The sequence below is a fragment of the Papio anubis genome, chromosome 16, assembly GCF_008728515.1.
Source record: "Papio anubis isolate 15944 chromosome 16, Panubis1.0, whole genome shotgun sequence".
NCBI classification, from domain to species: Eukaryota; Metazoa; Chordata; class Mammalia; order Primates; family Cercopithecidae; genus Papio; species Papio anubis.
The window spans coordinates 86,366,233-86,391,865 of record NC_044991.1 but is presented as its reverse complement, the minus strand read 5'-3'; the positions used below and the strand labels follow the sequence as shown (position 1 = coordinate 86,391,865).

General features: G+C 47.9%; 1 protein-coding gene across 9 annotated transcripts in view; it reads right to left on the bottom strand.

Moving 5' to 3' along the window:
* The window catches only part of ZNF831 (zinc finger protein 831), a 114,587-nt gene that overhangs the window by 47,531 nt on the left and 41,423 nt on the right, over positions 1-25,633 (bottom strand). For 8 of the 9 annotated variants that reach the window (XM_021920870.2, XM_021920866.2, XM_031656874.1 and 5 more), the window contains 3 exons: positions 16,130-19,882; positions 14,883-15,019; positions 4,964-5,115 (listed from right to left, as the gene is read on the bottom strand). In XM_021920870.2, coding sequence (XP_021776562.2) covers positions 4,964-5,115; positions 14,883-15,019; positions 16,130-19,846 — 4,006 coding nt within the window. In that variant the 5' untranslated portion in view covers positions 19,847-19,882. Of the gene's footprint in view, positions 1-4,963; positions 5,116-14,882; positions 15,020-16,129; positions 19,883-21,914; positions 22,098-25,633 lie in introns of those variants that run through there. The other variant, XM_031656875.1, reaches the window with a different exon arrangement.

Below are 25,633 nucleotides of genomic sequence, written 5' to 3'. Positions count from 1 at the left end.
CATCTTCCTCTTAAGTTATTGACAGGAAGTGTCTCCAAAAAATAAAGAAGAAAAAATGATCAGTTATCACATCTTATTTCAGTCCCTGGACAAAAGCATTCATGACTTCTTATTTCTGAATGTTTTACTGATTCTAGTTGGCCTATAAGGATTGGGATCTAAAGTTTTTCTCTACCTTTAAATTGAGAAATCCCCCCCCCCCACCCCCCCCCCCGTCCCCCCCCCCCGACACACGAAGATCCTTCTCAATTTCTTTGTTGGATTCTACCAAGTTTCTCCAAGTTACAGCCCCTTTGGTCACCCAAAACAGATTACCCCATCACTGTACTGCCATGGAAAACAGGTCATCTCTCCTCAGAAAGAAAAAAACACAGGCACACTCACAAGCACACCCATGTACACGCGCGCGTGTGTGCGCGCGCGCACACACACACACACACACACACACACACACACGGTCAGCTCCCTCACCGAGGACCCAGCTCTGATCTCTCCATCCGGGACGTGCCAGGTCAAAGGAGACTCGAGAAAGTTGTTTGTAAGCAGTGGACCGCCAGGCTCAGCTCTGGGTTCCTTTGAAGTGACAGTGCTTTGTCTTCAAACACCCAGTGCCCTCAGAGTGCCTGTCACTCCACTGTGAAATATTGGTATTGGCTAGGGCTGGTAATAAAACCCCTGTGCCCCTTTGATTTCCAGTGGTATTTATTTTAAAGCATTCTTCCACCCTCCGACTCCATGGTGTCCATCATGATCTGTCAAGTCCGGCTTGCTGGTTTGCCCTACCAGCCTTCCCGGTCCCCTCTCTGACACTTCAATAAGGAGCAGTTGGTGATTGATATTCTCTGGGCTGGGGCTTCTACCACGTCCTGCAGCTCACAGCTGCCCTGCAATGGACATCTTCTACATCCTTCCTAATTGCTGGAGAGGAGGGCCTCTGAAAATGGGAGCCAGGGCCCTAGGCCCCTGGTTCAACTTGATGCTCAAATAACAAACATGAAAGCATAGACATTTGTCACCATTCCAGGCTATTCCTGGGGCCTTATTACCTATGTAAGGGGATGGGGTGGTAGAGCTGTGTTCCCAGCAGGAATCTGAGCTATGGAAAGCCGCTTGTTTCTTAGATCTATATTCAGGTTTTGTTTCTGAATTTTTTTTTCCTTGGATTTGGTTTTATTCACCATTCATTGGTGCCCCCAGTTTGCTCTTGGGATTTAAGTGTGAAGAAAGCAATGCAATACTGATGTTGAAACAGGATGTGTATGGAAGTGGGATTTCCCCTGCATGGAGGGAGCTCAGGATCTCTGGGATTCCTCCATTAGTCCATGGGGTGAGTGTGCAGGACCCTTCCCTGACACTGAAGGGAAGAAGGGGTGAAAGGGCTTTTCATTCTGGGCTTTCTGCTCACACCGAGGCCCCCAGGGTCACCATGAGCATGCAGGGTAAGCTGCAGATGAGGCAGGGGCGCCCGCTTCCATGGAGCATGTTGGGAACTGTGTCCCCTGTGGAGGGGGAGAGAGGAGCAGGTGTCCCTGCTGCAGCTGACACAGTCTCATGCTCAGGGCCAGCATGTGAGCCGGACAAGTCAGGCCACAGCCAGATTTCAGCTCCAACAAACACCATCCACATACATGGCAGCCCCGTCAAGCCCCATCCCACCAGCCACTGGGCTTTTTTCCTGAAGGGAAGCCAGTGGGCCCCATAGCTATCAGCATGGAGGCTACCCGTGGTCACTTGGACAACTGTTCCCCCAAGTGTGGAGCATGTCCTGCTGGCAGTGGCTGGGGCAATTCTGTTTGAATTGTATTAGGTTTACAATAGAACTTTCCTGCAAAAATGGTTTACAAACAATGAAAGCCCAGATTATGTGCATTCTTGTGCACTGAGTATCCATGTGTGTCCCTGCCTTTTTTGTTTACAAACACATTTTAAGGTCACTTCTGTTGGTTCAGAGATAGGATAAAACCTGTAAGGATGGTTGAATAATGGCCCTCAGGTCCTAGTTCCTGGAACCTGTGGATGGTTATGACCTGAGTTAGAAAAGGGTCTCAGAAGCAGTAATCAAATTAAGGGTCTCGAAATGAGATAAGCCCATGTTTAGTGAGCCCCCTAAATCCAATGACAAGTGTCCTTATAAGAGAAAGACAGAAGAAGATATGATCCACAGTGACACAGGGAGAAGTCCACATGAAGATGTAGGCAGAGGCCACAAGATGTAGCTCAGGCCACAAACCAAGGAAATAGTTGGAGGCCCCAGAAGCCAAAAGAGGCCAGGAAGGATCATCCCCTAGAAAGTCCAGAGGGAGCATGAGCCTCTTGGCCTCCAAAACTGGGAGAGAATCCAGTTTTATTGTTCAAAGCCACCACGTTTATGGCAATTTCTTACAACTACCTTAGGAAACTGATACAGGTAACACCCAACTGGAGACACTGTCATCAATGGCAGTCCCACATCTTCGGGCGACCCAGCATGGGCCCAGCCCACCTACACTCTATCTGACCTTCCCATGTTCCCTCTTCCTGACCCTGAGCCTTTATCCACTCAATCCCCAGTCCAGAAAGCCTCTGTCTGTTCTCCCTACATCCAGATTTCCAAAAGAACCACCATCTTTCCAGAAAGAGCCTCCTTTTTGTGTTCCCCCCCCACCCCCGCCCAACACTAATGAGATGACCTCGTCCTCTGCTGAACAACAAGAAAACACTCATTACCCACGTGCACACTCATGGGCACTCAGCATGTGCTAACTGTCGTGCACCTGTGTTTATAATGCTGAGCGTATGATGATACTTGGCCATCTGTGCTGGAGTCTGCAAGGCGTTGCTGCACCTTGAATCTCACACTGACAGACCATCAACATCCTAGACAGACAGACAGGAGATGTCCCGGGGAAGCAAACTGATCTGCCAATGTCATTCCCAGTGGCATTTGAGCTGAGGGGTGGTCAGTGGGTCAGTCTGTCTGTCTTTGTCCTGTACCACATTTATCGAGAGCAGGGGTCGCCTTTGTTCCCCTCCCTGTCACAGTGCCTAGTCCAATGCCTGGGAAGCTAAGCAGGGAGGCTGACGGGGAGTTCCAGGAGCAGCTCCATTTGGCTGTCCTTAAGGTGCTGGGAAGAGAGCTGGTCGTAAGCTCCTCCATGGGGGCAACTGGCAGAGCTCTGGCTGATTTTGTTGGATTCTACCAATGACCATCAGAACCTCCTAGGTAGAGGGGCTACCAGCTGTCTGCCAGCATCTTAGCAGGGGTTCCATCCAAGCTCTACTCCATAAAGGAAAATTCGAGAACTGGAGCTGATGGGGGCAAAAGTGAGGGAAGAGTCCATGGGAACAGGGAACAAGGAGTCAACCAGCAAGTACCATGACCCCCGGGAGCTCACTTTGCACTTGGAGTTCCCACACCTCTGGAAGTCACCCACACACACACAATTCTGTGCACAATTCCCAGGTGCCCTGAGTTGGCACTTCAGAGGGGGTTGGGCTGGCCCTGGATTCCCGGCTATGGGTTATACATTGGAAAACTCTTAAGGAGAGAGGAGGGGCATCCACAGGGCACCTGGAGAGCACAGAGGTGACATCAATGGCCCCTGTGGCTGTCACAAGAAGGCCCAATGATAAAGCAGAAAGCTGCACGGCCCCCTGGCCTTTGCATGGGGGAGCACACCCTCTTGTCCTGGTGGTACAGACCAGCATTTAGCCCTGAGATGCCCTCCATGGGGCATGGCAGCATCAAGCACAGCCCAATGGGCAATTCCGCTGGATATAGAGGAGGGAGATGGAGGTGCGGATGAGAGCCACAGATGAGGAAGAGAGCTCAGAGCCAGTTCCCTGATAGAATTTCCACCTACCCACCCCCTTGCATCCCAGCCTCTCCCACATGGGGCTTGACCCTTGACCTTCCTTAACAAAAACAACCTTTCCTCTTCAACAACTGGCCCCAACTGTAAGACGAATTCCTGCCTGGATTTAAATTCTCTCTGGGAAGCAAGACTAGTCCTTGTCCTTGCCTACCCTGGAGGCCTTTGGGGGTTGGGGAGCAGAGGTGTGGGGAGAGCACTCAAGTGCCATCTGTCTGTAGGGGGCACTGGAGCTACACAAAGGTGGAGGCGGAGTTGCCCCAGCAAAGGATCCCCTAGGGCCAAAGACCTCAAGCATGAGAAAAAGCCCAGGGTTAGCCCTTGAGCCAAACAGACAACAATGAACCACAGAAGGATGGTAATTCAGGCACTGCTGGCCAGATGGGACCCTGCAGCCTTTCCCACAGGGTATTCATTTTTCCCAATCAACAATCAAGCAAGGCTAAGGCTGAGCTCCTTAATGCTGGGGAGAGGGGAGAAAGGGAGAGGAAATTGAGGTCCAGAGAAGCTGAGCCATTTGCCCCGGTTGCCCAGTGATTGCAGCTTAAAATAGCCATTTTTTCCAGGAAGCAGCCCCACTTGGTTCGCCCTTTATTTATTTCCGAGCATGGTGAAGAGTGTGCCTCTTACCACTCCACATGTAAGCAATGTACCCTGCAGTTTCACAGAACTACTCATCCTTCTACTTCACATGGGCTCTCAAGCCCATCCACAGACCCACTTTAGCTTTACAATAGCCCTGCAGAGAGAACTAAACAAGCTTTCTTTTTAGAGATGGTGAAAGCAGAGGCACCAAGAGCTGTGATTCATGTTCTCCTGGGTCCCAGAGGGAAGCTGCACCTGGTTCAGAGCTTGGCACAGGTGGCCAGTACTCAAGGGATGTTGATGACTTCTCAATATTGAGTTCTCCGTCTTCTACCGCATGCCCTCCCCACTAGTTTAGGGTCACTTTGATTGTCTCATAGACGTCACGCCTCTGTTACTCTCCCTTTTGGGCCTGACCCTTGCGGCACTTGGGGCTGACTCCTGCCCATCCCGAATCCCCAGTGTCTATGCCTTGGGTGGGTGCCTTCGAGTGCCCAGTCTGGATGCACCTCCAAAGAGAGCATTACCTGCTATTTCTGAAGAGGTCTGTCCAGGGGTCCTGCATGGCTTCACTCCCTCAAGTGGGGGAGGGTGGCGGCTTCTTCTTCGCACCCAGGTTGGTGTGCGAAGTCTACTGGCTCTCAGCTGAACACAGCTCTGCAAGAAATTCCTTTTGTACCTGTAGAAGAGAGAAGCACACTTACAGCAACCAGCCTGGAGAGCACATGCCTGGAAAAATCTGGAAAGTCCCTGCGGGGTGCCCAGGAGAACATGGGGCTCAACCTCTAACTAGCTGGTCAGCTCTGAGCAACTCCTGATCCCTCCATACCTCATCCCCCACCTCTCCAGGACAATGCGCCTAGCTTCAGAGGTTGTTGTAGGAACTAAATGAGGTGGTCACAAAATGCTTCCCAGGATGCTAACTCATAGCAAGGGCTTAGTCAAGGATAGTTGCTGCAATTAGGTTTTAAGCTATGTGGTCTTGACTACTTGGTTCACAGACTGTCCAACAGATTATTCTTCAATGATGGAAATGTTCTGTAATCTGTATTGACAAATACGGTAGCCATTAGGACCATGTAGCTATTGTGCATTTGAAATGTAGTTAGCGTGTCTGAGAAACTGAGTTTTAAATTGTATTTCACTTTAATGAATTCGAATAGCCACATGTGGCTAGTGACCACCATATTGGATAGTATTCTTCGTAGACCTTCCATCTGGAGGAGACCTACGGAATCATCTGATTTATTTATCTTCAAAACAAAGTATTCACATCTCAGAGGGAAGGCATGATGACAGTAGAGAAAGAAAAATACTAGAGCTTCTATTTACATTTATTTTCATCTAGTCTTTCTTATTTCTATTGTTTCATGTCATTTCTTATTTCTATTGTTTCATGTCATAGAGTAGAATATATGTATAATTTGTAAATGAACAAATACACATTTAATAGAGTGCAGGCTATAAATTATTTTACTAATAGGAATGTGCAACCACAAACAGGCCATCAATCTAGTCCAGCACCGCCATTATACAGGAGCAAGAATGAGACGAAAAGCCAGGCCTGTAATATGCCTTAAGCTCTTTTAGAAGATCTTTGCACTGCTTCTAACTGCCTGGTCAAGCCACAAGTAATCCCTTCCCTTTACGAGCCTCAGTTTACAATATTTCTACTCCACAGTGCTCCTCAGAACTGGCTATTTTCCTTTCTCATTTATCTGAGCCACTGCCAAGATCCAGCCGCAGTCCCGTAATCACCAGGGCTGCTCACAGAATTTTAAATAAGATCTGCAGAATGCAGTATCCTCTTGGGCACTGGTTTTTCCTGGCAGCAACAATGAGAAAGTGACATTTTGTTCATCTTTTCTGGCCTCTGTGTTTGGGAGAAGCTCCCCTCATCTGGGCATGATTGCCTCCCCTGCCTGGGGCAGGAGCTGTTATTCCTGGGGGGCGGTTGTGGGGTTTGGGGGGGCGGTGGTGGCTGGTTTGTTCTTTGATGCAGTTGTCAAGACCACAGGTTCCTGAAAGAGCTATCTGAGCCAGGGTGGGGACCGACAAACCCCTGAACCAAATCCTGCAGGGCCTGGGTGGAGAGAGATTTCAAAGTGCAGAGACAAAAGGAGGAAGGAAGGGGTGGCACATGGAGAGAATTCTTCTACCTGCTGCTGGGTCACCTTTGCACGAGTCAGTGGGTGGTTGCCACACACTTGCAGGTGTTAAGAACGGCACAGTTTGAACTGCAGGGAGGTTTTACTTTTAGAAAATTAGGAAACCGGGATCTTTCTACTCAAGCAAAATAATGAGGAGAGAGCTAGGAAAGGCCCAGCCTCTGAATTCACACTTCATCAAGGTGGAATTTCAACCCTTTTGTCTTCGAGAAGAGCCCAAGTGGACCTTGGCAATGTCTTCAAAGGACTGTTTAGTTTAGTCATGGGCAGGGTAGGTTTCTGTCTTTCCTGGTTCTCCCAGAACGTTCTGTGTGCAGCCCCTCCTGGAGAAGCAGCATCCTGGCTTAGGAAGGTTTTGCAAGCTCATCTCCACCACCAGCCATGCAAGGCCCCTCAGGGTGTGGCTAGTGCTGTTGGGGCCCCATCCAGGAGACTTTCGCCAGGCTGCACCTCCACACCCGGCTGTGAGGGTGACGTGCTCCTCACCCCGCTGACACCTTCATCAGGCTCTCTCAGGGAGGGACAGTAGACCCAAGGACTGGGTCTGGCAGGTGTACGCAGCCCACGACACACACATTCCTTTCTGGGGCGAAACTATGAGATCTGACATGCTATTTCCCTCACTTTCCTCTCTTGACCCCACAGAGAACAAAGCAAAGAGAAGTGCAGTGGAGGTGTGGATGGCAGAGCCGCTGTATCCTGCTAAACAGGACCTGGGACTGCTGTCAAAACTCTGGGGCTGTGGCCAACATGACAAAGAGTCTCAGCCACGTGTGGTGGGGGTCACATGCAGCAGAGGCCACGAGGACTCAGGGCCACATCTGTAGGCCTTTGTTTTTACCTCACTGCAGAGATTGTGTCCTCATTACTGAGAGTGCTATCTCATTGAATAAGTAAATTGTGTGATGACTAAAGTGAATAGACACACGGCTTAGACAGATAAACATCCACTCCATAAGGAAAAGCACTAGCTACTAATAGAATTGCATTCTCAAACCCCAGGATTTTTTCTTCTCTACTCTCCCCTTCAATGACTAATGTATATTTTAGGGTTTTACAGGGTGCCCTTTTCCCATACAACCCGCAATCTTCTCCTTGCTCATTTCCATTCACTTGGGGCTTCACAATTCATTGTTCCATTTGTTGGAAGCTTCCTAGGAACAAGTCTCTGAGTGTTTCATGCTTCATACAGCACGGTACACAGCTACAAATTAATCAATAAAATCCAATGCCATGGTCCTGCGCTTGCTTTGGGCAAGGCGGGGAGGTATTTTGTGAGCGCTCCGGATCTCTATGCCTCTAGTTTAATGTCAGGGCAATTAGTCTTCTGAGTATGAATTTTCTGCGTTTTTCCATTTCCACTCTGAAAGTGGATCCTGCATTTTCTAATCTCTCTCCTTTAACTCATGTAGTTTTGTTAATGAAAACAACCGTTTTCATTACAGTGTGGTATTTGTAGTTGGCAAAAAACATAGAGATGAATGAAAGCAGAATGAAAGGCCCTGAAAGAAACTTCAAGTATAAACAAGAAGTTAAAATTTAACATGTAAGTGGCCAAAAGTGCATTAATGGAGGGGTCTGCTTGATTTTTACGGAAAGGTGCAGCTAATAAATATTTTAGGCTTTGTATGCCACAGACAATCTGTGCCACATATTCTTCTTCTGTTTTTATATGGATAAGCTTTTAAAAATAGACAAACCAAGCCAGGCATGGTGGTGTGTGCCTGTACTCCCAGCTACTCCAGAAGCTGAGGCAGGAAGACCACTGAGGCCAGGAGTGTGAGACTGTGGTGCGCTATGATCACACCTGTGAATAGCCACGGCTCTGCAGCCTGGGCAACATACTGAGACCCTATTGATCAAATATATATATGTATAAATAATGTGCTGCTCATGGTTAAAGTAAGTTAAAAACCATATTTAACCCATGGTCCATAGTTGTCTTTATAAACAAAAATAGAAATAAATATTTCTCTATATATGAATTCATATAAGAAGAAAATATAAGAGAACATATCTGCATATTTTTGAAAGTAGGAAATTGAGACTAAAGAAATATTTCTTTGATATACCAAAAAGTAATAACCATAAAGGAAAAGACAGCCCCATTTGACTACATCAAAATTTATAAATTCTTAATGAAAAAACCGTGATTATCAAGGTTAAAAAATAAGAACTCCATTTCCAACAGCACAGTGGACTCAATACTCTGACTGATTACCACCAAAAGTATCCTTATACTGAAAATAATTTAAAATGCAGCATAAAATGTAAAACTTTTTTAAACTTATATTTAAATTTATTTATGTTCTGATTAAAAGGTAAGAAATAGTTCAAAGGCAAAAACCAAGTGAGAGCTGCACCCTGGAAAAGTGAGACTGCTTTCACTTCAAGGAATCTGCCAAACCAGGTGAGGATGACCTTCCCATTTTCGTGCTCTGGTGCAGTTGAGGGTACAGGACTCAAAGCCCAGAATGTTCTTCAGTGAGAGGCAAGTGGAAGACCCAACGTCCCTTCCTGCATAAAGCTGAGACCTCTGAAAGGCATACTTTCAATATGTGGGTGAATTAGGATTAAATACTCAGTACCCCCACCACCTGCCCAGGGAACATAACAACAAACAAACGAGCACCCCCAGGCACCCAGGGGAAGCAAAACAAATATTTATTGGAGGAATCCACCTTCAACCCACATCTCAAAGTTCCAAAAATATCAACTGTCAAAAATTTTAACACAAACAAGGAAATAAGTTAACATATGTGACAGCAAATATATAAAACAGAGTCAGATGTGCCAAGACTTCATATGTTGTCATTGACAGATGCAAAACATTAGATGTGTTTTTAAAAAAAAAAAAAAAAAAGGTTGAAAATCAGAGTCAAGGGCAAGAGACTACAAACGTGATCAAGCAAATTAGAAAAATAATTAAATAAAACTTTTTGGAAATAAAATATAATTCACATAAATAATTAAATTTAAAATTTAGCAGACCAATAAAAGTAGGGGAGATCAACTAAGAGGCACTGCAATAGGCCGGGGACTTCTGACCAAGACTTTACAAAAGTAACCAACTTTACCATCCCAAGTAAAAAACTGAATAAAGATACAAAACAATAGTGTTCAGGGCATTGGACATTGAGCAATAAGGGCAGTGATCCATGAAAGAAGAGAAACAGATGAGGTAAGCCTGATGACACCTCAACTTATTGATGAAGAAAGTTTCCAGGTCTGGAACCATTTGTTGAAAAGACTATACTTTTTCCACTGAATTTCCTTTGAGCCTGTATGAAAAATCAATTGACCACAGCATGGTCTATTTCTGTATTCTCTATTTTGCTCTACTGATCTGTGTATCCATTTTGATGCAAATACCACACTCTTTGGCATACCTTAGCTTTATAGTAGGTCTTAGAGTCAAGAGGCGTAATCAAGTCGGCGTGGTATTTGCATTGAAATAGACAAATAGATCAACAAATGATGCTGGAACAACCAGATAAGATATCCACAGGCAAAATAAGAACTTTGATCCATACATCACACCATATGTAAACATTAAGTGTAAATGTATTATAAACCTAAATATAAAACTTAAAGCTATAAAACTTTAGAGAAAAAATTAGAAGAAAAGCTTTGAAGCTCTGTTAAGGCACACTTTTCTAAGCTATGACACTAAAAACATAATCAACAAAAAAAGGTACATTAAATTTCATCAAAGTGAAAGACAGTTGCTTTTTAAAAGATGCTACTAAAAGAAAAGAAAGATAAGCCACAGACTCAAAGAAAATATTTACAAATCACATTTCTGATAAGGAACTTATAATCAGAATATATAAAAAAATTCTCAAAACTCAATAAGAAAACAACCCATTTTTGATGAGCAAAAGATTTGAAGAGACACTTGGCCAAAGAAGATATACAAACACTAAATAAGCGCATACAAAAAGACGCTGGATATCATCACTTGTTAGGGAAATGCAAATTCAAACTATAAAGAGATACCACTACACAACTATTCAAATGACTAAAACTAAAAAGAATTACCACACCAAGTGTTGGCAATAATGTAGAGAAATGGAACTCTCATACACTGATAGTGGAGATGTAAAATGATACAACCACTTTGGAAAACAATTTGGCAGCTTCTTAAAAAGTTAATAATACATCTACCATATGGTCCAGGCTTTTCACCTCTAGATATTTTCCCAAGACAATTTAAAGCATATGTCCATCCAAAGGCTTGCAGACGAATAATTGTAGTCATTTTATTTGTAATAGCCCCAAACTGAAACAAACCAAATGTCTATCAACAGGTGCACTTATATACAAATTGTGACATACTCACTCAATTGCATACTAGTTAGCAACAAAAAGGAATGTGTTATCGATAAACACAACATGGATGAACCGCAAAATAGTAATGCTAACTGAATAAAGCCAGGCAAAAAAAAAAAAAAAAAAAAAAGAGAGCATATATTGTATGATTCTGTTTCTACAAAATTCTAGAAAAAGCAAACTATCCCTATGTGACAGAAAGCACATCAGTGGTTACCTGGGGACGGAAGGACTTCAGGATGGGCAGAAAGGAGGAATTACAAAGGGACAGGAGGAAACTTTTGGACTTGACAGATATGCTCATGATCCTGGTTATATTGTTTCACAGGCATATACATATGTCAAAATTTATTTAATTGTATGTATTAAATATGTGTAATTTATTAAAATTTAATTATACTTTAATAAAGCTTTACAAAAAATAACTCAGTAGATTAAAAAACTGGTAAAATTTTAAAGACAGATTTGAACAAAGTATCCAGATTATAGCACAGAGAAACAAGGTTATTAAAAGTATTAAGAGACATGAAAGATAGAAAAGGCCTAATATATACTATATCAGTATTTCAGAAAGGAAGGAGAGGGAACAGGACAGAGGCAATATCTGAAGAATGATGGCTAAGAATTTTTTATAGAGAGACACCAATCCACAAATCAAAATAGCCCTGTGGATTCCTAATGGAGCAAATAAAAAGCAACATACATCTATGTATATCAAAGTAAAACTATGGAACACCAAAGGATAAAAGAAGATCTTAAAGTTAGCTTGAGATAAAAGACTTTCAAAAGACAGATGAGTAGCCTAAGAACTGCCTTCTTTACCACAAAATGGAAGCTGACGGATAGTGCAATGATAGCTTTGATGTGCTGAGAAAATAACTGTCAACCTGGAATTGTGTACCCAGCAGACATATTTTCCAACATCAATGATGAAATAAAGATATTTACAGAGTAATAAAAACTAAGAGAATTTTCTTCTCTAATAAAGGAAATTCTAAAGAATATGATTTAGGTAGAAGAAAATAATCCCAGAAGGAAGATCTGACATGCAGAAACAAATGAAAAGACAAGAGATGGACAATTATGTGGGTACATATAAATAAATGGGCTTAAAAAGACAAGTAATGGGCTTGGAAACATATTTGCAGTATATATAACAGGCAAATAATACATATGAATCTAGGATATATATAGAATCCTATAAATTATATTCATCACTTTAAAAATTTGATAACAAATATTAGGAAGCATATGAATGAAGGGCAAACTCTCACTCATGGATGAGACACTCTGTAGCAATCAGAATGAATAAATTTAATCAGTATGTCCTGACACGATGAGATCTTCAGAAACACAATGTTGACCTTAAAAATCAAGTTGAAGAATGATAAATAACTATGATACTTTTATATGTACTTTAAAGACACCAAACAATATTATATATTATTGGTGATTTGCAAAGTATGAAAACACAGATTGATACGATTTGTGCCAAATACATAAAACAACATAATCATCTTTTAAATTTTTCTTTTCTATGTATTGTTATATAATATTTAAGGTAATATTTTACTTAGAAGAGAACTTTATCATTCTCTGTGAGCTAAGGACTACAGAGCAACCTCTGCTACAGTATTTCATTTTCTGTAGAACATTAAAACAACTGAAAGTGGGAAAATGAATCAAGCACTAGGCTTCCTCCTTGAGGAGAGAACACAAGGGTTAGATGATAGATAGACCGAAGATAGACAGAGAGATAGAGAGATAGATATGTAAGTGGATGGGTGGGTGGGTAGGCAGATGGATGGATAAATATCTACAAACATATGTGTATGGGTGGTTGGATAAACAGTGTGGTAGGCAGAGTAATACCTCCCCTCAAAGATGTCCGTGCCTAGATCTCCATGCCCTCGTGGTGCTGATTCTTTTTCTGAGACAGGGGAGCCAGCCATGTGAGGAGCAAGAGGAGGAATGTGCAGGTGGAGGTAGAGGGACTAGCAGGTGCAAAGGCCTTGAAGCTGAAATTAACTCAAAAGACAGTCATGAGCCAACAAAAGGATCAATGATAAACAAATCACGATCAACCAATAAATGTTTGTGGATATAAAAAGCTCAACAGCTTCCTTCTCATTTGACCCAGTCAGGAGCTCTTGGTTAGAGCTCCAAGTCCTTGTTCAGACTCCTCCCTGTTCTGTAATGCCCCTGCCCCCCTCCTGTGCCCATCCATGGGCTCTTGTTGTGATTTGTTGAGTGGAGAGGCTGTCTAGTCCCACAAGGCCAAAATTTGCGAACTCAAATCCTATAGGGGCCAGGCAGATAGCATAACTGAGAGAGGCTGGCCGTGGGTAAGACATTAAGGAGAGGTGAGCTACAGAGCGCAGAGGAGAGCACAGCTCTTTTTTTTTTTTTTTTTTTTTTGGTTGAGACGGAGTCTCGCTCTGTCATCCAGGCTGGAGTGCAGCGGCCGGATCTCAGCTCACTGCAAGCTCCACCTCCCAGGTTCACGCCTGGGTCCTTGGGGAGGTTATCTAAGCTCTCTGTGTCTCCATTTCCTCATGAGAAAAATAGGATAATAATACCATCCACATCGTGGGCAGTACTTTGTGGGATCGCCTGAAACGACGCACACCAGAAAGCAATTAGGGAAAGCCTGGCACACAGCAAGTGCCCCATAATGTTAGCTCTGAACACATGGTCCCGGAAGACCATTGATAGAGGCGGAAGGGGGAGCCAGAAGAGAAGAGGTCATCTCCAGCCACTGAGGGTCTGAGCAGCTACAGGGGAGAGTTGGGAATTTGGATTGCCCCTTAAAGAATGTCCAGGTTTTGGAGAAATTACTGACAGGCTATGTGCAGTGGCTCACACCTGTAATCCCAGCACTTTGGGAGGCCAGGGCAAGAGGATTGCTTGAGGCCAGGAGTTCGAGCCCAGCCTGGGCAACATGGCAAAACCCCGTCTCTACTAAAAATACCAAAAAAAAAAAAAAAAATAGCTGGGCATGGTGGCCCATGCCTGTAACCCCAGCTACTCAGGAGGCTGAGCAGGCAAATCGCTTGAACCCCTGAGGCAGAGGTTACAGTGAGCCGAGATTGTGCCACTGCACTCCAGCCTGGGCGACAGAGTGAAACTCAGTTTCAAAAAAGAAACAGAAAGGGGAAAAAAGGACTGACGGTCTAGAGGGAGAATGTTGACAGTTGAGGTGTGGAGTATAAATGCATCAGGGATCTGGGATTAGAATGTGGATTAGAGAATGCGGTGAGGGTGGGGGTGGAGGGCGAGCAGGAGAGAAGGAGATCACAGGGAAAATGATGGCAGAAAGAGGACAGGGGTTAGAGAATTTGCTTTTTAGCTTGTATGCAATGGGCAGCCTGAAGGGTTTTGAGCAAAGGAGAAAGACAATCCAAGAAAGACACAATGAAAGAGTGGCAGGAAAATCCTCATGGCCGCCCGTTTGTTGGGGGTGGACATTTGCATATGCATACTGCAAAGAAAAGCCTGGAAGGGCACACTCCTGAATGCTCACGGTGATTATCTCTGCGTGGTGAGATTACTAGGATGTTTTATTGTCTTCTCTTTGCTCATCTGTATTGTCTAATTTTTCTGCAAAAGACTTTCATTGCTTGCATAATTAAAAAAGCAATAAAAGCTGTAAATAATTAACAGGCTCTCTCTTCTGGACTTAAGTTGAATGGATTTGTTTTCCACCCAGTTATTTCAAAGATTTGCTGGATTCCTGGCCTTAGAAAGGTGCCATCGAAAAATACACAGGCGGTGAGTTGTAAGGGGTGGGGAACTAACGGGGAAACAAATTCAGTCCTTTAATCATGAAACTCTAAACCCTAGCAAACAGGAACTCTTTCTCTGGAGCACACGGATACCTTTCAAATCCCATAGTAAATTCTTCGTGGGGTTTTGCAGAAGTGACCGAGGTGGCCACTCACCCTACCTTTTAGGGTTGATCCTCAGTTTTCTCTGCTTGCCGTTCCCATGAGACATCTTTGCCCTCCGAGGCAGGCCTTTCTTCCACTCTGGCTCAGACACCTGGTGCTGGGACATCAACCCTGGGACTGTTGGGTAGGAGAACTGAAAACACCAAGCATGTTGGCATCACGTTACTCAAAGTCCTCATGATGAGGAAAACTCCAAAGGGTTCTCACTCTGCAGACAGGATGCCTGTCTATAGAAATCAAAGCGGAGATACTGCATCACTAAATGGCCTGAGCCCCTGCAAAGTTCAACCAGGCAAGGGCAGAGCATTCCTGGACAGAACCTCCTGAAACCCTGCCTGGGCTCGATCCACAGAGGAAAGCCTATGCCATCGGTGTTAACTGGAGGCCAAAGAAACACGGTGACCAGCCCCTTTACTCTCCCCTAAATCCACCTCCCCGGGAGCCCCCGCACCTCTGGGGCCCTCCTGATTAACCCACTACTCTCAAGATGAAAACAGCACTCCCCACAACTTTGGGTTCCACCTAGGGAAAGCTGAACAGCCTGCAAGACTCTGGTCTCCAGGCCTTTGTCACTGTCCACAAGGGTTAAATTACAGCTGAGCCTCCAGCACCTTCCTCAGTGGCCGTGGCCCAAGCCACCCCAGAGCAGGACTAAGCTCTCAGTCATCACAACCAGGTGTGTGAACTCCCTCTCAAGGTGGAGCTCGGCATTATCAGTTCATCACCAAGTGAGAACAGCTGTGAGCATCCACCACCTTCCCCCTTTTCTCTCTGCTCCCAGGAACCTGAGAGGGAGGTCTGAATCCAATCAACAGTAATTCCTTCTCCAGAATCCCCAGTATAATGACTCTCTGAATTATTGGGAGTCTCTGGTTTATAATCTTAGAATGATCCAGAGAGCTCACCTCTCTGCTGGAGTGTTTCATTTTACTTTTTGCTTCTGTTACCAGGAAGCTCAGTTAAATTTTACATTTGGTTATGAAGACTATCTCACCTAATGTCTCGAGGATAGTAATTCTTTCCTTTGGAATTTATGTTTTCCACAACTCTGTTAAGGTTCGCATTTGGGCCTTTATTCCTTCCTGCCATCTCTGTGGTATCCCCAGCCTGCCTCAGGAACAAGTGAGCAGTGAGCAGCAGATGCTACATGGGATGGCTTCAGACTTCCCCCCCACACGAGAGGTCCTGCGGGGTCACGACACACTCTCTCAACCCTGGGCCCTGGGGCAAAACCCAGCTTTACCTTGGACATCTGCGCCAGCCCTCCCTCTCCAGGGCTTGTCCAGGTCCATCCTCCACTGCTCCCAGGAGGGCCACTGGGACCCTCATCTCGGAGGCTGCTACCGGGAAAGTGCGCTGCCAAGTACACAGACGCCGCCCTTGCCTTCTGCTCCGCGGGCAGAGGGACGCTGCGGCTCAGGCAACACCACGTGAGCCGCGGCTCAGCCTTCAGTGAGGGAAAGGGGTTGTGGGGGCTGTGGGGGCTGTGGCTCCGGGACGTCCCTGAGTGGGAAGACAGGGCCAGCTCTGGCCAGCCTGGGGACACACCCTGAGGCCAAGTGAGGGCAGTGAGGAAGGAGCCAGGCTGGAGGCGGGAACACGGGTCGGGGCCCACCAGGGGCCCTGAAGAAGGATCTTCTGGGGCATTCTCAGGAGGCTCCCCCAGCTCCCAGTTGGGTACCCAGGGATTTGGGACATCCCCAGAGGGCCTGGCCCTTGCCAAAGTGCTGCCCATGCAGAGGCGATGGATACGGTGGCTGTCACCCTCCATGTCCTGAACTAAGTGTGCCTCACACATTGGAGTGGGCGGGGAGGAGGTGGCCTCCCTGGGAGCCGCGGGTGCTGAGATAGGCGACTCCCTGGCTGCTGGCCTGCTAGTGGCCATCCTGTCCCCCTTGTCCCCCCTCAACTGTGCCCCTTTTCTCCCATCCCGTGGCCTGGAAGAGCTGAGGTCCTCCAGGATGCTGTCCGCCTCACCTGGGGAGGGGCCTGAGGCTGGGCTGGGAGAAAGAGGGGTCCCCAGTGCTGACCCAACAAATGATGCCCGTTCCTCAGGCCACCCACTGCTGCAGAGAGAGTCCTGGCTGTGCCTGGGTCCCCGGGGAATGGGCAGTGGTGAGGGGGTCTCTGCCTGAGGTAACCTGAGGAGGTACTTCGGGGAAAAGGCATTGTCTGCCAGGGCAGAGAGGACTCTGGGAGCCTGAGGTGGGGTGGCCAGTGGGGGCTGCTCCCCAGGGGCTGGGACTGCAGGATGCAGTGGGGGAGCCTTGTCCCTTGGCCCCACCCTCTTCAGGGCAACAGAATCAGCAGCCAAGGAGGCTCCAGAGGACTCCAGAAGCTCGCCCCCCTGCCTGGCACTCTCCTTCGATCCCCCTGGCACCTCCCCGGGATCGGCGTCCTGCTTCTGGGATGACAAAGAGGCAGCCTGCACGGGCCTACCCGGGGTCTCTGCGCCCACAGGCTCTGGTTGCTCCCAGCTGTGCAGGTCCTCCACTTTCAGCTTCTTCCTCTCCGAGGGGAGCTTGTCCTCCCCAGAGCCACTGCTGGGCCATCTCAGGACAGTCTGGGCCCACGGGCAGGTCTCCTGAACATCCCCCACACCTTGGGCGCCTCCTTCCAGCTTGGGGTCTGGCAAAACTGGCCTGGGGACCTCTAGGTCACCCCCTTTGAGGGGGCCAGGTGCTGGGGTCAGCTGCCACCCCAGTTCCAGCCTCTCATTTGGAGAGACCAGGGGGCTCCGACTGCCTGAACAGGGACTGTCTCTGCCGCCCAGTGCAGGGGATGACACAGCCTCTTCCACCCTGGGTCGGTTCCTGTCTCCTATCCTGGCCACCGTCTCCCCATGCTTAGTGGGCTCAGTCACCAAGGAGGCCTCCGGGGCTGGCGGATCTCCCCAAGGCTCTGGCGTTGCCCCTGTGGATGTGTCCTCATGGACAGGGGTCCTCCTGTCTTGGGTGGGGACTGTGCCTGAGCTCCCTGCTGCCTCTTTCTGCAGAGGAAGGCCCAGTTCTGTCCCACTGCCCACTCCCACCTCCCTGGTTTTCTTGCCTCCATGGGGACTAGCTTTCATTTTCTGGTAGATCCTTTTGAATGTCTCATCCCCGTACACCTGCCACTTCTCCTGAGAAAACATCTTCAGCCTCCTCTGGCCACACTTCCTGCCGCCTGCTCTGCCCTTGCCGGCTACGGCCTCCCGCGCAGCAATTCTCTTTACATCTGTGTCCTCTGTGGGCACCGGGGCATCGCCAGTGGGGATGCCTGGCAGGTCCTCCACCGCGGCCTGTCTGACCAGGGCCCGGGGATGCCCACCAGGAACGTCAGTCGAGCTCAGTCCCGAGCGGCAGCCAAGGCGGGCTGGGCCGGGCCTGGGGCTCAGAGGCTTCTGCGTCCTGGGCCAGGGGTCCCGGGGCTCCAGCCATGTCCTGGAGCCCTCGACGAAGGGCAGCGAGTTGCTCCTGGTGACGGGGACACATTCCACGGTGGTGGAGAGCTGAGTGGGGACGGAGTGGAAGAACAGGGGCCGAGACTTGTCTGGGGGCGTCCAGGTGGAGCGCGCGGGGCCCAGGGCCCTCCTACGGCCCGGCTCCAGAGCGCGAATGTCAAAGTGGAAGGAGTCCTTGTAGGTATAGGGCGTGGGAAGGTCGATGCTGCCCTGTTTGGACAGCCCGGTCTTCCGGGGCCGCACGTTGTCCAGCTGGGCATCGTCCACCACCGCCTGGTTGTGGGAGATGAGCCGGGCGATGCGCTCCTCCAGCCGCTTCTTCTCCAGCTCCAGGCCGGCTCCTCGCGCCCCGGGCTCGGCCCCCGCGCCCCCTGGTCCCGCGCCCGGGCCGCCCTCCCCCTCGGACTCGGCGCTGTGCTCTGAGAGGCTGTGCAGGGGGCTGCAGGGCGCGGGCGGCTGCTCCGCGCTGTCTGAGCGTGACAGGTACCCCGAGTCGGTGCTCTCACACTTCCGCAGCCGGCCCTCGGGGGCCTTGGCATCCCAGGGCTTCTCAGCTGCTGTCGCCTGCTGCCGCTGCAGGGCGCAAGGCTTCCCGACGGTCGGAGACTTCTGCTCCGGCAACTTGCGCCAGGGCTGTGTGCTGGCCGCGGGGAGCCCAGGTAACGCTGTGGGGGCAGAGTCCCAAGGAGCCTCTCTGTCGGCAAATGCGGACCCTGGACAGGGAGCAGCTTCGGTCTTCATATCCAGGTTCTTGGCAACTAAGGGCACGTGGGCACCTGGAGAAAGGGGTCTCTCCGAGGCCCCTTCGTGCATCTCCTGGCTCCGGCTCTCACCCCTGCCGTCTCTTCCGGGAGGCTCTCCGGCCTTGTCTCCTTCCTCCAGGAGGCCGCCCCCACCCGCCTCGGACTCCGAGGACAGCCGGGAGTTGTTGAGGTGTGTCTGTGTCCGCCTGTGCTTGTAGAGATTGCTCTGGGTCTTAAAGGCGATTCCACAGGTGGCGCACGGGAAGGGCCTCTCGCCCGTGTGGGATCGGATGTGCTTCTCCAGAACACTGGGCTTCAGGCAGTCGCGACCACAGTGTGGACACAGGTACTTGCCAGCATTCCGCACCTTGCCTGGGCTGCCCAGCGTGGGGCCCAGGCCTGGCGACAGGACAGGCAGAGTGCCCACGATGTTCACCGTCAGCGTAGGGGCCGCCGGCTTCCCCACCTGGGTGGGGCCAGGCCCTTCAGGCTGCAGCACAGGGCTAAGTATGAAGGGCACGTTGCCCCCATCCAGGCTGCCTGTCACTAGCGGGGCGCGTGGCTGGAGGCCCCCAGGAGGCACCGTGTGGTACAGTGGGATGGGCAGGGCCTTCAGGAACACAGTGGGGGCCAGGCCCTGCTCTGGCGGCAGAAGGACGGGGCCCAGGGTCAGGTGGGGTGAGGCCTGGCCACCTGGGGCCCCTGGAGGGCCAGGAGTGGGAGCTGGTTGGTCCCTTGGAGGAGGGGCAGGGCAGGTGGGTTCTGGAACCTCCATTCCACATCATCTGGACGGCCCACGATGCTGGAGAACCTGCAGACAACAACCAGACTTTACCATGGGCACCTCTCCTCTCTCCTCATGCAGTAAATCTTCCCTACCCCGCACCAAGCACTTCACTACCCAACAGAAGCCTGACGATCGCCCTACGAATGTACTCTCATCCGAAAGGGAAAGCTGAGGCTCTGAGAGCAGAAGGAACTTGTCATGCAAGCTGACACGCGGCAAAGCGGGATTTGGACCCAGATCTGTCTGAATCTTGCCTCTTATTTAACATGCCATCTACACAGGTCCATGGCAGGTTTGCCACCATCATTCCCTGGCACCAGCACAGTGCCACATGCAGAGACTCAGAAAATGTGCTGACTTCACGAAAAAGTCATGCAGCTTGTCAAGGTCCTCGGAGTTCACAGTGATTCCATGCATTTGCACAAATCCCTTTTCTTCTCTGGGACTGTTTCCAGATCTGCAAAATGGACAGGGAATCAGGGCCTTCCCACACTGAGGTTCTGAGTCTCCGCTGCAGGATGAAGACAGTAAGAAAAAAAATTGACCCAAGGAAAGGCTTGCCAGATTTAGCAAACAAAAATCCAAGACTCCCAGTTCAATTTGATACACAATGCATAGCTCTTTCGTGGGAGTATGTCCCAAATATTGCATGAGAATTACTTTTGGTATAAGTGTGTCCCAAATCTCACATGTGCCATGCTTATACTGAAACACTGAGTGCTGCTTATCTGAAATTCAAATGTGGCTGGGCATCCTGTATTTGATCTGGTGACACCACCAGGAAAAGGAGCACTTCCTCAGCCTCAAGACAAGACTTAGATCTCTGCTTAAAAGTGGGGCTTCCAAAGCCCCTCCACATTGAGTTAGGACAAAACTGGTTCCCTCTAAGCCAGGAGGAGTAGCTTGGCAAATGCTAGGGGAGAGAGCAAGAGAGGTCCAGCTATGCTGTTCACATCACAAAGGAAAAGCCAGATGCAAGAAGGAAATTCTGGACAGGCCCATGACTAGAGAATCAGGGGTTCCCAGATCCTTTTTCCACAGATACCCACTGCCAAGGAACTCCATAAGCACACTTCACCCATCCCCAGCTCCGTTCCCCAAGAAAACCACATTCCAGCCATTAGCAGCAAGGTGTTCTAAGCAGGGTGTGGTAGAAGTAGTAGCACGACTGGACATGGTGGCTCACGCCTGTAATCCCAGCACTTTGGGAGGCTGAGGCAGGCAGATCACCTGAGGTCAGGAGTTCAAGACCAGCCTGGCCAACATGGTGAAACCCCATCTCTACTAAAAATACAAAAATTAGCAGAGCATGGTGGCAGGAGCCTGTAATCCCAGCTACTCACGGAGGCTGAGGCAGGAGAATTGCTTGAAACCAGGAGGTGGAGGTTGCAGTGAGCCAAGATCGTACCACTGCACTCCAGCCTGGGTGACAGAGTGAAACTCTGTCTCAAAAAATATATAAATAAAAATTTAAAAATAATAAAAAACATAGAAGTAATGGCACATTGAACTGGCTCATACTACTCACACTGACTCGAGAGCTGATTGTTAAATTTTCAAAAATTATGCAAGCCAGTTGTGAAACACAGCCATAATTAAAAGATACATTACACAAACTAATAATTAAATAATGTTAAAAACAAATAAATGACAACTGGATAATTCAAAATTGATTACAGACCCAAATGTAAGCACTAAAATCATAAAACTCTTAGAAGACAAAGGATTAAAACTTCATGACTTTTTTGGATTTAGCAATGGATTGTTTTTTTCTTTTCTTTCTTTCTTTTCTTTTCTTTTTCTTTCTTTTTTTTTTTTTTTTTTTGAGATGGAGACCTACTCTGTTGTCCAGGCTGGAGTGCAGTGGCACAATCTTGGCTCACTGCAACCTCTGCCTCCCGGATTCAAGCTATTCTCCTGCCTCAGCCTCCCGAGTAGGTGGGATTACAGATGTACGCCACCACACCCAGCTAATTTTTGTATTTTTAGTAGAGACCGGGTTTCACCAGGTTGACCAGGCTGGTCTTGAACTCCTGACCTCAAGTGATCCACCTACCTCAGTCTCCCAAAGCGCTGGGGTTACAGGCGTGAGCCACCACATCTGGCCGCAATGGATTTTAAAGTATGACACCCAAAGCACATGCAGCAAAAGAAAAATAAATTTTACTTCAAAATCTAAAACTTTGGTTCATCAAAGGACACTTTCAAGAAAGTGAAAAAACAATCCACAGAATGGGAGAAAATATTTGCAAATCATATGCATGATATACCCAGAATATATAAAAAACTCTTACAATGCAACAACAAAAGACAACCCAATTAATTAATTAATTAATTTTTTTTTGAGACAGAGTCTCGCTCTGTCACCCAGGCTGGAATGCAGTGGTGCTATCTCAGCTCACTGCAACCTCCGCCTCCCATGTTCAAGTGATTCTCATGCCTCAGCTGCCCGAGTAGCTGGGACTGTAGGCATGCACCACCACACCCAGCTAAATTTTGTAACAACTCCATTTAAAAATGAGCAGAGAACTTGAATAGATTTTTTTTCTCCAAATGCCCAAAAAGCATATAAAAAGATGCTTCATACCATCAGCCATTAGGGAAATGTAAATCAAAACCACAATGAGATAGGACTCCAACCATGGCTATAGTAAATAATAATAATAAACTAATAAGCAATAAAATAACAAGTATTGGTGAGGATGTGGAGAATTTAGAACCCATAAACACGACTGGTGGGGATGTAAAATGATGCAGCCACTTTTAAAACAATTGAGTAGTTCCTCAAAAAGTTAAACATGTATTACCATATGATCCAGCAACTCTGCTCCTAGTTACATATCCCAAAGAATTGAAAACGGGTATTCAAACAAAAACTTGTACATGCATGTTCGTAGTAGCTTTACTCAAAATAGCCAAAAGAGAGAAATGACAGAAATGTCCGTCAGCTGATGAGTGGACAAACGGCAATATACAGTACCGTAGAATCGTAATCAGCCATAAAAAGCAACGAAGTGCTCGCACATGCTAAAACATGGATGCACCTTGAAAACGTCATGCTACGTGAAAGAAGCCCGACACAAAAGATCACGTGTTTTATATGAAGAATATATAATTCTTCATATAAAGAAGCATTTCTTCTTTGCATTTGTCTGAAGAACCTGGAATAGACAAACTCATGGAAACAGAAAACAAATTACAGTGGTTGCCAGAGGAGGGGGAGAATGGGAAATGAGGCTTTAACTGGGTATGATGTTTCCTTTTGGGGTGATGAAAATGTTCTGGAACCAGACAGAGGTGATAATTCGTAAAACTATGAATGTACTAAATGCCATAGAATTGCACGCTTTCAAATAGTTAAAATGGTGAATTTGATGTTATATGAATTTTACCTCAATTGTAAACAGGTACTGTCTCAATTTTTTTAAAAAGTATTGTCTTCATTGAGCACAGGTACTCAATTTTTTAAAAGTACTCTGGGCTGCTATAAAAAAAATGCCCTAGATTGGGTGGCTTAAATGACAAATATTTATTTCACACAGCTCTGGAGACAGGAAGTCCAAGATCAAGTCCAAGTCCAAGACAGGTTCAGTGCCTGGCAAGGGCCTGCATCCTGGTTCCTAGATGGCCATCTTCTTGCAGCCCCCTCACATCATGGAAATGCCAGTAGCACTCTCTGGGGTCCCCTTTATAAGGCACTTGTTCCACTCATGAGGGCTCCATGTCAGGACCTGACCACCTCCCAAAGGCCCCACCTCCTAATACCATCACATGGGGAGTAAGGATTTTACATGTAGATTTGGAGCTGGGGGGAAGAAACATCCAGTTCATACCAGCTCCTACATACTCAGAGCTCACCACCTGCTAAGGATTCTATGGCATCTTCCATTCTCAGGGATCTTGGGGCCATTTATGTGGAATGTGCTGGTGTGGTGGGAACGCTCCCTGGCAGTGTGGAACGTCACACCTCTGGCTCTTCCCAACCTCAGCGTCAGTAGCATCATGTTCACAGCTTGAACTGGCCACAGTGGAAGCACTGACACCACAAAAATCTGCAAATGCTACAAGTCAGTCCTTTTTTTTTTTTCATCCTGAAAGTCAGTCTCAATATGTACCAGCACATCACTGAGCAGAAGGGAGGACCCAGAAGACCATTGCACCCACTCTCTGTCCCTCTCCTAAACCTCTGGTCTCATTATGAATCTCACCACACCACACCGTCCGCAAGAGCCCCTGGCTTCAAAACAATCTGAGACATTCTAATTTTTTAAGGAAAGATGTAAAGGCAGGAATCTTTTGAGATTAACAGGTGGCTACTAGAATGGATAAGAGCTAATAGTAATGGAAGATAAAGGCTTACCTCAAGACGCTGCAACCTTTCTACTAGTTAAGAATTTCAGGAATCTCCCTAGGAGACCAGTAGGCCTGAATTCTTGTCCCTGCTTAACCATCTTGCTAGTGGGTGACCCTGAGACTGTTTCTTCATCTCTAAGAACAATGGTATTGGGGCAGAGCCACCAGGAGGATCAGATGAAATAAGTTATGTGAAAACACCAAGTGCTGTGCCCAGCACAGAATAAGCGCTCCATTTATTTCACTTTTCAATTATACGCCATAATATTTTGAACTATTAACTACCGGTTCCTCCCCCACCCTGTCTTCCTCCTACCCTTGTCTCTTCCCCCATCCGTCAGCTCAGCAGTCTCCATGCATCGCCTCTAGCAAGGGATGCTGTCTCAGGGTGGGTTCCTGAGAAAAGGATTCCATTCCAAGTATTTTATTTGGGAGGTGATCCCAGGAAACACTTGTAAGGAAATGGGAAGGCTGGGGGTGAAGGAGGCTACAAAATGTCCAGCAAGTCCCCACTGTGGGTGACTGGAGCTTAATCCCTCGGGGGACACCAGGAGATCGTGTAGAACATGCACCCCAGGGGCAAGTGAGCTGCCTGCATCAGGGCTGCCTCTGGGAGCAGCCGTGTCCTGGCATTTCCAGGTGCATGCATGAATGCACGGGGCAGACTCTGGCCGCAGGGAGCCATCGGACACAGAAGCACTGCCTGCAGTTGGCTCTGAAATGCTGAGTCGGGGAATAGGTGGGCAGAGCTTCTGTTCCTGTGGCAGAAACTCAGTAAAGGTGTTTTAATTCCAAAAGCCCTAAACCCTAAGGAAACTGGATGAGTACAAGCCTGTTGTCCTGATCCCCTGGTTATAAGGGTCATGGGTGGGGAGGTCATGGAAGGGAGGAAGGGAGGAGTGAGTGCGTCCAGCTCCTGCCTCAGTGGCAATTCCTGCTCCATTCCCCAGGGCAGTCTGGAAAGAGGGGTGCCAGGACACAGAGCATCAACAGCCCAGAGCGCGCATCCAGACAGGAGGACAAGGCACATGCAGAGCTCTCGCCGCAGGACGAATTCCAGAGCACCCAGGAAGGCCCTGAAGTGGCTGGGAAAATGGGGCCAAATTGAGGGGGTTGTCACCTGAGGGATGTCTCAGTGAGGGCCTGCCTGGGGAGCTGAGGGCTGAGCATCACACACCCCCCACAAACTTTAGCCCAACCTGGGGGTAGGGGGAGGAGGAAAAGGAGCCCAGAACTGACTCTCACAGGGTGGGAGACTTGAGGCTTCAAAACAGAAATGCCAGGAAAGAGCGCCACGCTTCTGACACACCTGCCACGATGATCGTTTTGTGCTCTCTGCAGCCTGTTCTGTGAGCACAGCGAAATTGACGCCTTTGAGTAACAGCTGATCCCTGCTGGCAAGATGACAGCTGACTAACACCT